Raw genomic sequence first — 16778 nt, 5'->3', positions numbered from 1 at the left:
TCAGTAAATATTACATTATATGCCTGTCGCCCTACTTCCGGCGGCGCGAGCTATCGGAGAAATTTGCACTGCAAAAAAAGCCTCTGCACCATGTAGGCCATGTGTAGTGCAGCGGGTTCTTCCTTTGACAGGCAGGCGGCTGACGGCTTCCTACATCGGGATGCAATACCGTATATTTTACCCAGAGCCCCAGGGACCGGCTCGCTATAGCCATCTTCTCAGGGGTTTCATGTCAAACTTTAATCACAAAGTGGCTCCCACATGGTCATCTGGGATAAACGCGTCCGCTCACTAGACCAGCACGTGCATCGACGGACTGGAAGCCCTAGAAGCCTTTCACATCTAGTCATGGAACGCGAGATGAGATGGCTCCCTTTGGCTCAACACGATAGTAGTACATGGTACTATCCAAAATGGGTGTCATTGCACGGTGTCCATTGGCACCGAACCATCGAATGCGACTGGCTCCCAATGTGCGAAAAGATTTCACAGCGACGTAATTTCGACTCATGACGTACGGGGCATGACAGGATAACTTGTAGTAGTATTAGAAGTAGTAGTAGAAGTAGTAGTACCACACGTTGGCTGGAATGATCTGACGGTTTCACGTGGGAAGAGGAATCCTTCCAAGAACTATGACGCACGAAACCCAGGGTTGGGTGGCAGGCCGGAAATGGCCAGAAGGTTTCGTGAGAGATTGGGTGGCGCGGCCGCTGGGTTGACCGTTGTGTATAGCGGCATAAAACAGGCAAATCCGATCTTCGAGTAGGGCAGTGGCAATCTTAGCAAGACGCGCAAACACGCGTTCGGGGTGTGAGCCAGCGCAAGGAATGCCTCCGGAGGCATGCCCAGGCCCGCTGTCAAACGTCCGTGGAGTAGCATGTGGCAGCATGAAAATTCATGCTCATGATATGATGAGACGCGGAGGAGGCCAAACTCTAAATTTGAGCTCTCATATTTGAAAGAGGTTGTGATTTACAGCAAAAAAAGTCGCAATGGGTTTTAAAGTTTCATAGCCTGAAGGTTGAAGTTGGAACCCGCTTCCAAGTTTGGTTATACGTCCGAGGAGTGCCTGCCGCAGAACCCATGTGCGAAGATTCGGAGGAAGCTCGTTTCCAACCGTAACCTGAACCCTGTGCCTGTACGATGTACGATGTACGATGTACGCTGCGTGATCAGCCCGCAAATTGGGGTCCATAGTGGGGGTTGAGAGGAGATCTTTGTGGGCCAGGAGGAATTTCCCGAGACTCCACGCATATGCGCACCGCACAGCTATTATAAGGGTCGGGATTGTGGCACATGACATTGCACACTGTCCCCAGGCCTGGGTGATACGTACTTGGCCTTTTACACGGATCCGCAACTTGCGCATTTGGACATCAAAGCCGATCCACGATGCACACATCTGTAATTCCCGGAGTTCCCTTGTAGGTTTTGATGATATCAATCATCCCCGGTGCTGACTAACACGAGGCCACATCGGCGTGCCATACGGATAAAGCCTTAATGCCAAGCTACGTAGCACATTAGGTCATCTTGATCCGGTTCCTGAATATTGGCCTGTTATGTTCATGGCTGAGTTGGCAGCGGCCGCCACGGATAGACGGTTTGCAAAGTTTTGGAAAAATCAATATCCGGACGAGACATTACAGAATTCTTCACTCTACCATCGGCGCTGGCTTACTATCTAGTTCAGACGAGCTTCACAAGCCTCGATGCACACGGTGCTCTCAGACCTGTGGGATCTGCGTACTACCGGTTGTGATGCGACCTAGCCTCCAAACACCTGAACTAAACACGTTCATAAGTACCAAAGCCCAGAGCGAATGCGCGAAACAGCGAGTCGTGGAAATTGGCTGTGATGATTTACATATGTGCAAACTTTATTATGGCTGCATGAGCAGAGTGTCTATGTGTGTTGAAACAACAGTCTACAGTCCCAATATATCTACAATGCCTTGTTTCCCCTTACAGCAATACCAAATATCCAAAGAGCGCTTGTGAGGTACCTATGGCTTGATCTGTTTGACCTTTTTCTTTCCGATATCATAGCCCCAAGATCGTAGTACTCTGACAACCTTTGGCAGGACAGCAGCCGTCAATGGGACGCGAATGAAAATGAAACTCTTGTGAATGGCGTATGCCAGCGCTAACTGCGTTCCAAGGCCTAGGAATTCGGTCAGCCATCAAGATCATGGGTGTTGTCGAGACACGCGGTTGCAACACTTACTTGCCTCCGCTTTGTTGCGGGCTTCAGCTTCCTCAACACCCCAACCTGCCATTTCAACATGCTCACTGAGGTTGTTATTGTCGAAAGCCTCCTTTTCCTCTTCCTTCAGTGTGCTGCGCCATTCGTGCCACTTATCTTGGACACTTTGGGGGATTATTTTCTTCACGTTGGACACAACCCAGTGTTCGAGTTCCCCTGCTGATCATCAGTACACCGTATTGCCGCAATGCGCACGCTTGGATGCTAACCTATTTTATCTGTTCCAACAATGCGAACCAGTAAAAAGCAGAATGGGAAGTCCGCAATGCTTAATGCTAGGTATACCCCTACCGCAGTCCAGCCATACTCTTTCGAGAGCTTCTTCAGTCTAGCTGAGAGCCCTGAGGGTTGAGCCTCTGTGCCAGCTGCACGCGGCCCAGGCGCTTCTCGCGTAGTGTTCTTGGGATCACGTCGTCGAGAGGTATTATGAAAGTTGCGTCGCGTAGATCGCAGCGGGGTGGATCGAAACCTTGGTAACGCGTTTGTGATGTTTGATGACCTCAGTGTATATCGTCCTGTTGTGGGTGCTCCGAGGAAGGACTGGGAAGGCGTGCTGAGGCTCCTTGCCCACATCCCTCGACCAGCCTGACTTGCGCCTTGCCAGGCTCTCGGGCTGCCGGCAGCCCCGGGGAGGGCTACATAAGCTCTGAACGCATTTCTGAGCATTGCAATTGTGGTTTATATCGTCACAAAGCGGCCAGGCGGCATGCGAGGTGATGACGCCACACGTAGAATAAGCAGGTCCGGGCTGATGCAGCCGGAAGGGTCCGCACGACGCGGGCTGTAGCAGGTGCTACAAGCTAGATAGAATCCTTGCAGCTGGTGGATGAGCGGAGAAAAGACGAGATATGGTCGTGAGTTGGGTCGTTATGGCGATTGTAGATGTGGTCGTCCTCTTACGCGGCGAAGCACCTCATTGCCGTTGCTCGATGGGATGCTCAGTCGGGGCAAAATTTGGAAGCTCTGGTGGAGCTGCACGGTGATGCAGTTGCCCGTGCCGATCACAGCTAATTGGTTCGCGTCCATGAAGTGCGCTGCGCGTCTGGGCTCTCTGGACCCTTGACTTTTCGCCAGCACGCTGCAGCGACGTAATCCCAGAGGACTGGCAGACGCTCCGGGTTTAGCGGGAAATAGGTTTCTGCGTGCTAGGCGCTCCGTGCTCGGCTTTGTTACCAAACGGATGAGTTACCTAAGTCACCAGTTGACTCGAGTTCACTTGCTGGCTTTACCTGCTTACCTCTTGACCACATTGGCACAATAAGGGACTTCTCGTCGGCTTGTGGGTGTTCCCCGTACCTTTAGTCACATGCGCCAGGATAGTTAGTGACCGCCGGGAGATCTCTTCCCTACGAGACACTTCCAAACCACCCAATAACGGTGAGAGAGGGTGCTACGGTGTGGTCCGGCTTCGTGGGCAAAGTGGTACTTCTCAATCATGATTTCTGAGTCTCCAGCAACTGGCGTTCCAACGTAGTCAAAAGGGATGCGCTAATCACCCTTTCTTGACGAACCTGTACAGCTCGGTTTCCGTAATCCTTGTGGTGAACAGCCAGCAACCGTCGTGCTCCTCGGTCCCATATGATGTGCAGCCAGCATAAATCAAGTCGACGCCATATTTGTGGTAATAGACAGGTGCTACAAGGTACTTGACACACCTAAACACCAGACTGCCTGCTTTATCGAAAATGCGGTGTGCAATCGCAATAGAGCGATACTTGCCGTGTAGCCGCTCAGAGTTCTGGCGGCTCTCACATAGTCAAACCTTAATTAGACGTTTCGTCTAGGCCTTCGCCTATTCGCCTCATTAGTCCTCCGCTAAAGCTCGATGCTACGTACTGCACAATAGTCACGGTACCTATCTATGGGTCGCCAGGATTGCTCTACAGTGGAGTGGCACCAAAGGATGTTCCATGGCGATTGTCAACTTACGGCGGGACAGCTAATAAATGATTCAGTCCCGCAGAACGCAATGACATCAAATTTGCGACGACTCCATAATTCCTAAGCTTCACTCTTGATGGGGTTTGATCATAACTTAGTTTTGATACCTGAGTCAGTCCGCCCACTTGTCAGACTCGGGACTATCATTATTAGAACAATCCCCTGTCTTCAGCGCCATCAATTCGACAAATGTGAGTAACATCGAGCGAAACTCAAACGGTTAACTCACGACAATGAAGGAGAACTGCGGATATCGCTACATGTCTCCAGTCACACTCAGTCAGGCCTCATTACGACATCGCTCCTAGCCACAACGAGAAAGTCCAGCAAGGAGGTTACTTCTGTGATGGAGTCAGGTTCTGGAACGTGTTATGCATGTTTCTTCCATGAACATTGGATGATGGCCGGGCAAATGCCAGTGGACTTGCACCGTTCTACTTCATCGCCATGACGCAACGATACCGCCTGATGTCCTCAATTTTTGGACCTTGGCGTTCCGGATATTTTACAATGTAGCACAATCACCGAAGCTCCACCTCTTCTAGAAAGCCTCTAGAAGCATTTGAACAGGAACACTTCATTCCAGGCTGCATAGGGCAGAGTTAGATATAGATAGTGCGGCAGATCCACGACGCCGGTGCTTAAGCGAGTCAGTCGACAACTAAGGGAGTAATTGTTCCTGGACATCAAGGTTTAGTAGGCTCGTTAGGAACTGTGTGGGTACAGAACTAGAATCAATATTTTGGAAGCGTGTTTCCGCGTCATGCAATGCCGCAACAACGCCCTTGACTGTACTCTGGTACCATGTACTTCCTGTAGCGTTTGGAATAGATCGCAAAGTATGAGACGCTATTAAAATATGCCGTGGATCAACCATTTAGAGCTTATGGGTTCTCAGGAGGATACGCTGGAACACCAAGGCGCTGTAGCCATGCTCCAACCATGAAAGGAACTCAAGAGGTTCGATCGCATTGGAGGTTGTGACCACTTCGTATCTAGACGCCAAGCGGATTCAATAACTCAAAGTCATACATGACAAAGATGCCTGCCGTAGGACAAACCAAGCCGTGGACTGGCGCCAAACCTAAGGCGCCATTCAGAGAGATTGGATTGATGATCAAACATCTTAGACTGGAGATCGAGGGAGGCTACAACCGCACAGCCCTATTCTAAATGCGACTTTGGGAGAGCCTAAGGAATGATCCGGCCATTGCCTTGAAACGTTGGCCTTAGTAGATACAACACATTCTAGACTGCGAAATATGTTGAGATGCTTTTTAAAGCACATAGAAGGCCTGGGTTGGAAGGAGCAGGTCTGGCCAGGGGACCGATCGTCCCCACTGATTGATCATGTTTACTGACCCTTCAAGTTCAACATCCGAGCAGATCGGGCATTTTTTTTACTTGCTTTGAAAGAATCATGACGTCCAAGTGCATTGTGACGTCCTTGTGGGATTGATCGAGGTTGACAACGAAAACTCGAAGCAGGTTTGATAGAAGGTGACACAAACAAGATATCTGTATCCAACCAAATCAAGGTGTCCGTCATTTCACTAACCAAATTTCACTACGGTACTCATGTCTATGATTTATTCAAGTATCCCAATGAATTCTGTACTGTACCACCAATGGCACTTTTGTCTGCGAAGTCCCGGCCAATAGTGCCCCTACAACTGAACGAGCCGCCAATACTGTCGATGGCTCCCTCAGACCAAAGGAATGATCAATGAAGGGTATCTGCTCTAGCATGCATGAAAAGAGAACCATCTCTGTGAATTGGTTACCAGTCCTATTGGTCGCCTCACCAGCGGATTCCTGCAAAGCATTAGTCTCTATGATAAAAAGTTTTTGGCCTCCCTGGTGTACCGTATTATTAACAGAGCCGTGAATGCCACTGGTCAAATTGTTCTCTTTCATCACGGAACTCGCAACGCGATTGAGGTTCCTCACAGACTCATTACCATCACGTTGACCTTACTTGGATCACAAGTTTGATATTGTGGATATGAGATAATTGACTTCGTCCTAGTACTAGATCGTAATCTATTGGTCATGGTGACAATAGCAGCAATTAATAACTTTAGATTGAACCAAAGTGAGCTTGCTTCTATATAGCCGCAAACTCAGTATCTCGAGTATCCATTATTGCTAATATAATTGTCTAGTCGTATCGTTACTAGATATGATGGGGCGAATGTAGAGTCATAGATGTCACAATGAGTACACGATCTCGTTCCCAAGTACTGTATTTCGTGCTGCATTTGGCACCACCGTAGGGTAGCTGTCCAGGATAACTGGAACAGTAGTTACTTGCTCTGCACTGCAATGATGGATCATGGATTCCATTTCGAATAAACCATCGAAGTTTCTTCACAGAGATTGACCTGTCGTATTGGATGTGTTTAGTGGCTAATTTTGCTTGTGGTAGAAAAAGCGATTCTTAATGTGCTCATGCAGGGCAACTGCGTCCTTGTACGAGCTGGATGCACATAACCGTTATTATGATCTGAGAGTTTTGAACAAGACGGCGGCTTTTTGCCTCTCTCGGAAGCCTCGTCGCATACATCACCTCGGTGGATGTCCTACAGGACCGCGTTGGAGGCCGACTTATCGTTTACGATGTCCACCAGCCTGTTACGTTACATCAACTTGGCCTCAACCTCGGCTCAGACTCCCTGGAACCATGCTAGTCGTTAGAAGTCGGGAAATTGATAAGTAGGGACAATCAAAGCATTGTATTCGGAAGGCCCGGATGCTTGTTTCCAATAGTCTTTCGATAATATCCACCATTTCATCATGACTAAGCGGTCTTCGGGCATCAAATCTGCGGTGTCCATCACTTACAACGTTCGGATAGAGAAAATCCATCGTATATCTAGGCACTGCAATGCATAAACTCTGTCAAGAATCCATTTATGTAGACTAAATAGAGGGCGGTTCGTAGGTATCGAGACATAAACTGCGAGTCCGTCAAATCGTCTGGTCTGGCTCATGGGTGTAGAATGCAGTAAGGGATTTGTACCTTCATTCGATATGACTACTTTCATAGAAGAGGTGTGCACGAAGTCAATAGACGATTTGCCTCGATGTACATTAGAAACCAGGTTATCTTTAGAGATTTCTGCCACGATGTCGCAAGACTTAGAGGATGGATAGATGAACAAGACACACATCGGCTCCCATCTATGCTTTTTTATCATCTCTTAACTGAGATTTAGTGTGAATGGCCAAATAGTGAGTGAATTTACCAAATCAGATATCGTCATTCACCGTGACTTAACCCGGGGTTTATTCTCCACCACTATGAGCAGAGAGTGTTTCTTGGCTTGCCAGTGTATATCTTACAAAATCTCAAAAGATGTCTCCATGGCTTCCCCTAAATGTTTCTGCCCTTTGGAATCCCGAGGCGCTTTACAACGTAACTCGTACCAGAGTCAAGCTCCAAAACCCGGACATGACCATTAGAAGTGCTCTGTCACGGCTTCCAGATCCCAAACTGAAGATAGCACCTTCTGAAAGGCATACTTATGTTCTTACATGAGAAGGATGTGCTCAAAGGACGACAGATTGCAACATCGCACAGACCAGCTACTATAGCTATCGAAGGCGTATGTTCCTGTTATCCGTCATTCGTCCGTTCCGACGAAGGCCAGACTCAAATAGGTTGAGCTGTCTCGTTTGTTGTGAAAATACTAACAGATATGTCGGAAGAAAACTACATTTGGAGGCAAGAGAATAACATCCTCTCTTCTCAGGTTCACTGAATCAGCGGTTTACGTATAATTAGATTTTAATACATGTTACCGACCTTCGCTAGAACTTTTGGTCCAGCGTTCTCTTTCGTCGGCCTCCCACTAATGAGTCTCGCGCTGTTCTCCTATGACCATCGCTCTTGCCGATATATCATCACAAACCTTGGTCTAGAGCCGTTCGCCGCCTCATTGATTCCATACAACTACGAGGTCCCAACAAAGATACCCTGCGTCTATGGACAAGTGATAAACAGAAGGTAGTTGACGAATGGAGAAGTAAGATGTGGCCCCAGCTGCAACTGCTAAAGGCTCCTTAGCTGGACACTCCTACACCTATAATGATTTAGCAAGCCGGGAACGCGGATTCCTTTCTACAAAATCTCAGTCACACCACCAATCCAGGTGGTAGCACATGACGAACCAGCTCCAGATTGGATACTACGATAGTCAGATCAATTGGAAACGACCAATATCCAGTCTAAGATTATGTAGAACACTGGCAACGCACACCCTATATGAGCTCGCTGAATATCAACGATGCGGATATTACGAACTTCCTTGTCAGGTACGCGAATGTAACACGGCTCTCAACCACCATAGCTTGCTGGATCGGACGTACCTGTACCTTTAAAGGCTACGGTGACTTCAAGATAGTTGTTACTGCCCGTGAATAATGATGCGCTGATACTACGTTCTTCTCGAGAACTAGAGAGCCCAACAACCCCCCCCCCAGGCTCATTGATCCTGTCTACCGAGAATATCGAATATCGAGACGACGCTCCCTGACAATGGTGAGACTCTTGTTGACTGGCTTGGGTTCTAAAAATGGACACGGTCGTGTATCAGCGTTTAAATATTCAACTTTGAGGTGATTGATAATTGTGTCGCAGACGAATCACCAAGTCCAGATGCGGCAAGATGCAGACAACCATATGGAGTCCATATAATTTGATTGAGGGCTGGGTAATTCGGCGATCCAGACTAGAGTTTCCAGGATTGATGAGCTCGTGGATGGGTTTGCCAACTGGGTCGCTTTAGCAGCTGAGGATAAAACCCTTGAGACCCTAGCAACGGTGACAGAATCGGAATAGGAGCTCGCTTACTACTCTGCTCTTATGGAGAGCTAGCGAGACGACTGCTTCTTCCGTCAAGATCTGAATCGGGTATATCTGGGTTGGTGAAGGAGGGGATAGTAAAAGAGGGCTGTTACATTACCGATTAACTTGAGAAATGTTATGAATACTAAACTTGCGATTATACTAGATGGAAATTGGACTGAGACACACACGCCCGCAACTTTTTCGGGTCTTGATGTTTTCTTGTCGACATAGTAGGACAAGCTGTGAGGAATTTGAGTGTATAGTGCGATTGTGAGGCTTAAATCGTTCTCCTCAACCTGCTTCACTAGGAGAAAGGAAAGTTAAAAATAAAAATAAAAGGCTGGCTCGTCGTCAAGATCAGTATTATGCCAGTCCGGGAGGAACCGTCGGCTTCGTGGCACGATCTCACTGGCACGTGTACCGATGAGAGCGACCTAGAATGATTTCAGGGCACCATTGACGTTGGGATTCTCTCTGATGGTGTGCGTGATGCTCTTTCCTCATCGAATCTAACCGGGACATGATCGCTCCGATAAAGAGGCTTTGAGAACCTCACAAATAGGCTAGAAATGATCGCAACGACCAGCCGCTTACTACTGACCCGCCAGGCACCTTGCCCGACAAGTTCGGACTTGTAACGCTCAATACAATGTCGTCGGCCGGTTGCTCTACGTTTCTGAGGTTAAGACACTGAGTAATGCAAAATAATGGTATCTGTTGCAACATCCGGCCCAAGTGTACTCTCGCCCCTGAGAGCAGAATGTGTTATGAGATTTATTATCAGCCGATTATGCCTAATCTTGCTTTATGAAGGATCTCTTGTACGACGGCACCGCGCTTCTAAGAGAAACTCCTTTATGCTTCTTTTGTTCTTAGGCATCGCATGTGATATTAAATGCAGCAGATTAGTTATTAATTTACGACTGCTAAAACGTGCTGGCAGGAAACGTATGCGCTAGGTTAATTGCTTCTGATTGTGGTGCCACGCAAGAAATAGCAATATTGCACTTCCAGACACACCAACACATCCAACAAGGTGAGTCGACGAATGTTTACAACCGTCATTGGACACTCAACAATACTTATGTGTCATATATACATACGGAATTAAACATGCAGATGGCGCTCTGGACGAAACTTAGAGGGAACTTGCCTGATCTGCCTGGATAAACTCCTAGTACTTCTACACACATGGGGGAATCCTCTGCGATCGTCCTGGTTCTGCTGCAATCCTCGTATTGGTCTGATTCGTCTACACAAACCAAGAAATGGATTGAAACCATAAGCCCCATCAAAGTACGCCGTGTTATTGAAGACACAACCGATCAAGGATCTCTAGAAATGTCGGAAGGTGTTGCATTGAGCCCGAAAGTCTTAGTAAGCTATATTAATGCCATGGACCTGGAGCGAAAGAGATAACGTATCGATTGTAAGTGATAGTTGGGCCTTCAGAGCAGAAAAGAAAATTCGTTCCTCGAGTATATGCACCAACTTGACTTGCTATGTACTTATAGGACGATTCCGCTGAGACGAGATCCTTCCAGTTGCGGAATCATCATAGCGCTCGATGGAGCTTTGCGAGGCACGCAGAATTACAATTTGTGCAGGTCATCACAAAAGCGTAAGCTGTCAGTAACCGAAAGTGTCTATTTAAGACTGCGCTCTTCGGCCAGCTTCCCAAGATCGAAGTTTGATTTGCATTCAATGACTTAAGTACAAACAAAACTCCTATGGCTTCGCGCAGGCTCATACACAGACATTATTTTGAATTCGCAATCAACCATATGCAAGGTTACATGTTCTCAGGACATTCAGACATAATCATTACTCCTAGTTTCTCTAGAAGTCTTGATAGAAGGGGAACCCCGTCGATGCCTATAATGATTACCGTTGCGTATCGGCTTGGCTGTCGTTGAATGATGTACGAATCGATCAAATCTGAGGAGGATGCGTAGAAATCGCGAAGCTACCTGGATAAGCCTATTACACCACAGTCTAGACTGTCCGTGTAGTAATATTACTGCTGCTCATAGTCGGAATTTATTACCAGTTCAATGACGACACATAATTAACAGCCTGTTCTGAATGTCTGCTACGGAACATACTTCATATTGGTACAATATCGTGTCCGTGGAATTGAGACCGAAGAAGACCACCAAGCGCACGAGTCTACATTCATGGAGTAGCGACGCGGGCCACATTCTTAAAATGGAGATTGTGCCTGAAGATCATCGACGATCCGTACCTGACCACCGCGGAATCTGGCTCCACTGACGTCATCGACAGTAGTGGCTTGGCGTTACCTACTCGGGAAGAAAATTGTACGATACGTACCGTTTCCATAATCTCTATCTTCTTCAAGTGCGTTGCTTAACATCAATAGCAGTCATGTGGACACAGGCAGCGGCAACGCTGTTCATCACGTTCTCGTGGGCAGCTCAAATCCCTCTCAGAAAGGTAGAGCCTGTCTTGGATATTCAGACTCATTCCCAGAACTACTCCTTCGATGCGTTATTGCATTTGCCAGGAATCAGTCCGTACTTCGATGTAATTATTCAACCAGCAATCTTGTACGAGTGTATGGCTTACCATTAATTTAGGCTGTTGGTTTCGGGCTGGAGCACCAAGCGCCACTAGGTTGCGAAGTAACAGCAGCAAGTTACCTCGTGCGCCATGCAGCCATCTACGCCAACGACAATGACTACGAGCTGTTCATGGAGCCGTTCTTGTCGGAGTGGGAGGAGGCTGAAAGGGAATGGACTGGTCCGCTCTCTGTCCTGAACGAGTGGAAGTCGCCATACACCAACATCGACGAGCAAATGGAGCAGCTGACGCCCGCCGGCGCCGAAGACTCAACCAAAGTCGCCGAACATCTATTTCGTCGGTATCCAAAGCTAGTGCCTACGACTACCAAGGTCTACACTGACAAGAAAGACCGTACTCGTGACACGGCCAGGGCGTTCATCGAGGCTTTCCCCCAGGAGGTCAAATTGGAGCAGATCTCCGCGCACCACGAATTCCACGAGGTCGTCCCGCACAAAACGTGTAAAAAATTCACAAAAGCTGCTGGCGATAAGGAACTAGAAATTTTCGCTCATGAGTACACCAAGGGAACGATCAAGCGATTGCAACCGCACGCGCCCTTCGAGCTGACAGCGAACATGATTGTTGGGCTTCAGCAGCTCTGCGGATATGAGAGCGCCATCACGGGCAATTCCAGCACGCTGTGTGACATTTTCACGCCAATGGAGTGGATGGCTTATGAGTACCTCTGGGATCTGAAATATTTCTACATGGTTGGGCCTGGAAACCCGCTATCTCCTTACCTTGGGTTTCCGTGGTTGAATGTCACGGCCTCTCTCTTCTCTCAACTCCATGAGAGTGACGGCGCATCGACCAGAAACAAGGACGATGACGGCCAGCGCTTCTTCGTCGCATTTACTCATCGAGAAGTTCCACCATTCCTTGCAACGGCATTGGGCATATTTGACTCCTCGGCTAGCATTGACGAGGTAATGCCAGTGGACAGGATAAACTTTCCCCGCGCTTGGAAAATGGCAGAGCTCATCCCCTTCTTGGGCCACATTGGTATCGAAAAAATGACATGTGGTCCTGAATCTGGAGCGAGAGGAGGGTCGGAATTCATCAGGGTCTTGGCGAACAGCGCACCTCGTCCAATTCCCAAGTGCCAAAGCGGACCAGGAGCTAGCTGCGAGCTCCACGAATTCCAGAAGTTTACGCTCGAAGGCTTGAAGCAGTATGGTGATTTCGATGGAGTTTGTGAGAACGGGAAAGATGAAAAGGGAAGAAAAGATCTCTAAGAATATTATGGTAGATCAATCGTAATCGTAATGCATGCATGGTTGACATCAACTGTCTGCTGAATTGACAAACCTTGCACGAGAATTGTCTGAACTTTACAGCTTTGGACGTTTCAAAGTGAGGTAATCCCCGACATGTTGCACGACTGTACATTTGCATGGCGATTCTATTTCGACCGCCTCTTTGCGATCGGGCACGGGAATGCGACCGGGCATTTTGTCGTAACTGACGAGCGGCCGCCCACACAATTGTGAATATGAAGCAGCCGTATTGCAAATGCTCGCCGATGAGCAGTATCCCGATGATGCTTCTCACGGTTTTGGTGTTTTCAAGTGATATCTTTTTGGCGTGGTTGAAGGGAAAAACTGACAGCGCTATTAACAAATCGCTCGCCGCTAACTCCGTTATTGACGTGATCCCGCGCGCCGGTAGTGTACCGGAGGAAAATGTCAGTTAGGCTTTTCTCTGCGTCAATCAAGAATAAGCTCAGGCAGGGGGTTAGCAGTGCTCAGGAATTCCATATCGGATCGTCAACCTAGAGCCTCGAACGAGAATGTGGTAAGATTGCATTAGGCAACGTGTGCCGACGATTCCCAGCATTGACTGTAGACGGGCAAGTGTTTTCATGTCCCATCACTGCACTGCACCTGGCAACGTAGGAATTCACAAGACTTCAGTCGCCATAACATATTTTGTCTTACATAGTAGCTATCCAGTTTCGGGAAATTTACCATCAGCGGGTCCGGCTGTGCATAAAGGCGCATGTTGCAAAACATCCGAGGTCTGGTAGATGATTGAATGACGCGAAAGCTTATTTCTGCTCTGGGCGTCTCATGATGCAAAGCGTGCAGTCACGGCTGCAAGTGCCGGAGACCTCGACAGGTCGATGCAGGGTCCTTTACGGATCCATAGAGGTTGCCAGGCCAGCGCTATCCAATCACTAATGGTGCCTGTGTGGAACCCGCAAATCCCCCAGATCGCAGTCGACAAGGGTATGACAGCATCAACTGGCCCTGGCCGGTCAACCGTGAAGCACAACCGCGCAGCAAGGACTTTGGGGGTCCAACTCGAAAGTCAATAATCTCAAATGCAACCATACAAATTCGCTGTCTGAACTAGAATAGACGTGGACTAGGTAGAAGTCAGAGAACTGAAAAGAGGCCTCACCTGTTTCCTTGACGACATTAGTTACGTTTTTCACCAGACTGTGCCGTGTTGTTTCGAGCCGTCTGCTAGTCCACGCGGTGTCCGAAAATGCTGGAATGCAGAGACATGCATTTACGCGTGGTGAAAATCCCACTGCGTTGTCAGCTCAGACCTGGTGTATATTTGAGTGTCGTCTGTTATTTCGAAGCTTTTCTTAATGCTGTTAGACTGGTCTGGGCATATCGTGATGTTGCAACTGCGCATCCATGGTGCTGTGACAAGGAAAGTTCAAGCTGGTCGACATTGGGACACGATGATTGTATTGTCTCGTCTTCCGGCGCTTAAACTTAGACTCGAAGCTGACACATCATTATTCGCAGCGCAGCACCGCGCCACTTAACGTCATAGAATCCGCCGCTGCCCGCTGTTGCCGATCTGTGAGGGCTCAGCACTGCATCATCGATTGGGTCGACACGGAAACCGTACAAAGACCCTGCAAGCCTTCATACTACCTTGAAGGCTTCTGTGCTGTAGATATCAATCCACTCTCCTCACAAACACAAGCCAATCCTCCAGTCCCGCATTTCACTCCAGCAACAGCAACAACAACAACAATTTTGATTAACATAAGATCAATAAACCCCACCACTGATCTCATTGTCATCGTCATCGCCATTTCTCATTGCAACCGTCAAGATGCAGATGGTGAACAACATCCTACGCATTCTCCAGTTCCTCTGGACCCTCCTGATCACCGCGCTTATTGGTAGCGCTATCGCATCTTACGATGGAGCTTCCGGCCAAGCCAAGGCTTCACTCAACTTCGCCATCTTTGTTGCCGTCCTGTCCTGGATTACACTGCTTTATGGTCTGATCGCCGGCTTCGTTACCTCTGTCGCCATCCCCATCGCTGTCCTCGTGCTTGATGGACTCTCGGTGCTGTTCACCTTTATCGCTGCCGTTGTCTTGGCAGCCAAACTCGGCGCTGTCAACTGCTCCCACATCGTAGGCACTCCCATGCCCTTTCGCAACGCTGCATTTACTAACTAGTGCGTTACAGGGTGATAAGGGCAGCAACTACATTGCATACGGCACAGGGAACGACCAGAAGCAATGCCGCCTGATTCAGGCCAGTGATGTCTTCTTCTGGTTCCTATTCGCCTGCTACATCGCCACCATGTTCTTCGCTTTCCGTGCCTTCCGTGGTGCCGGTGGTTCCGTTCGCAGCCGTCCTTCCATGTCCCAGGTCGGTGTTTAGGGGACCGATGCAAAAGACATTGCATTTGACTAGAAGCTCATTAATACCGTTTGAATACGAGTTACGACATTACGATTCAGGATGATGGGGCTCAGGTGGTAGTTCTGGATCATGATTCGGTACATTATGTGTAGAACACATTACCCTTGATGAGTAATAGGCGTCCAGGAAAGGGATTTCACCTATATGTTTTGCGATTGTTTAGTTATTGTTATAAACGGCACGCGCCGCTTTGAAACTATGGAATTATGACCATCGCTTGGCGTGTTAAAAATGTTGCGCCACTATCATCGTTTGATATCATCATGATCCTCGCATACTGTTGTATGGGAAATTGTTAAGTCACCACTTGTCATGTGTCTTGACTCTACTCGATGTTATTGGCATCTGTATGAGACATCACACTGTCTTTAGACTTGTCTCTCGGGCACGTATTTCTTCTCGCAGACCGTTTACAGTAAGCAGTACGTGCACCTACTTAAGTGGCTAGCCAGGTATTACATGAATCCAGCGGCTGCGCTTAGCTAATCGCTGCCCCTGTGGCAGCGACTGCGTATTCTGACTTGTAAATTATTCCTTCCTAATAATCTCAATGCCCGATCTTACGTTGACTTTCATATCCACAACCCGCTAGCGGTTGGAAGTTAATGGACAGCATATTTGTGCCTTATACTGATTGGAGACCTTTGACTTTCCGATCATCACATCAACCACTACCTCTTGCAGTTTCCATGCTGCCTGATGAATCATGTAGCAATAATTCAGCATCAAGCCGTAGATGCCACTACTGCAGGCACGTCAGAAACTGACATGTCGATTGTCATCTCATCATCACAACAGATCTCTATCGGGCTAGAACAGCATGGAATCGTCTGCCCCAGGACCGGCTCTGCCCAGGAAATTTCCTGGAAGACGTCAAAGGCTACCAACGAAATACTTGCGCAAAAGTCCTCACCCTTAGCACAGTCTCGCCAAGATAGCCATTCATTTACGGTTTCGGTTTCGTCAGAACAATCCAACCTGCAATGGCCATATATGTTTAAATCCAAGAGATTCTCTTGTCCCCAAGTGGGTGACGGGCGGCCATGTGGTGGAATGGTAACATGTTACAGACTTTATCTAAAAATCCCTCCCTTCCACCTCTCACAACAAGAGCAGAGCATAACAGCAAGCCAAAAAAGAAAACCATAAACCAGAACGAAAAAAAAAACGAAAAAAAGAGCAGAGCCAAACAGCAGGCAGAGAAGTAACCATGGCACACGGGCGAACTCTTTTGCCAGTTCGGACGGCAGGTTCTTTTTTTTTTTTTTTCTTTTTTTGACAATCTCCACGTCCTGGTCGTTGCAGGTTGCGAGTTCGAAACGTGCAGGTTCCATGCTTTCGACTTTTCTCTCTTCCTTTTTTACTTTTCAAACTCTTCCTTCAATTCCACACCGTCTGCGATCACGTCACGACAATATCTCGCTCGCCCAGCTCAAGCGCGTTTCCCT

General features: G+C 48.1%; 3 protein-coding genes across 3 annotated transcripts; 2 read left to right on the top strand and 1 right to left on the bottom strand.

The window, feature by feature from the left end:
* Nucleotides 1-1707: 1707 nt before the first annotated feature.
* BKA67DRAFT_248803 (uncharacterized protein) lies at nucleotides 1708-3035 on the bottom strand. Its single transcript, XM_046095724.1, has 3 exons — nucleotides 2479-3035; nucleotides 2231-2428; nucleotides 1708-2167 (listed from the first exon to the last, which is right to left on the bottom strand). Exons 1-3 carry the CDS (start codon nucleotides 2933-2935, stop codon nucleotides 2010-2012), a joined length of 813 nt encoding a protein of 270 aa, XP_045960023.1. The 5' UTR covers nucleotides 2936-3035; the 3' UTR covers nucleotides 1708-2009.
* Nucleotides 3036-11407: 8372 nt separating this feature from the next.
* Nucleotides 11408-13262, top strand: BKA67DRAFT_561771 (histidine acid phosphatase-like protein). Its single transcript, XM_046102545.1, has 2 exons — nucleotides 11408-11609; nucleotides 11663-13262. The coding sequence occupies exons 1-2, from the start codon at nucleotides 11451-11453 to the stop codon at nucleotides 12881-12883; spliced, it is 1380 nt and encodes a 459-aa protein (XP_045960022.1). The 5' UTR covers nucleotides 11408-11450; the 3' UTR covers nucleotides 12884-13262.
* Nucleotides 13263-14726: 1464 nt separating this feature from the next.
* BKA67DRAFT_534672 (marvel domain-containing protein) lies at nucleotides 14727-15288 on the top strand (the record flags this gene model as incomplete). The annotated part of the gene is made up of 2 exons (XM_046099898.1): nucleotides 14727-15035; nucleotides 15091-15288. The coding sequence occupies 2 exons, from the start codon at nucleotides 14727-14729 to the stop codon at nucleotides 15286-15288; spliced, it is 507 nt and encodes a 168-aa protein (XP_045960021.1).
* Between the last annotated feature and the right edge of the window lie 1490 nt (nucleotides 15289-16778).

This window comes from Truncatella angustata, assembly GCF_020726525.1.
Source record: "Truncatella angustata strain MPI-SDFR-AT-0073 chromosome Unknown BKA67scaffold_3, whole genome shotgun sequence".
NCBI lineage: Eukaryota > Fungi > Ascomycota > Sordariomycetes > Amphisphaeriales > Sporocadaceae > Truncatella > Truncatella angustata.
Note: the sequence above shows the minus strand (reverse complement) of the source record. Positions and strands in the feature narration are given on the sequence as shown.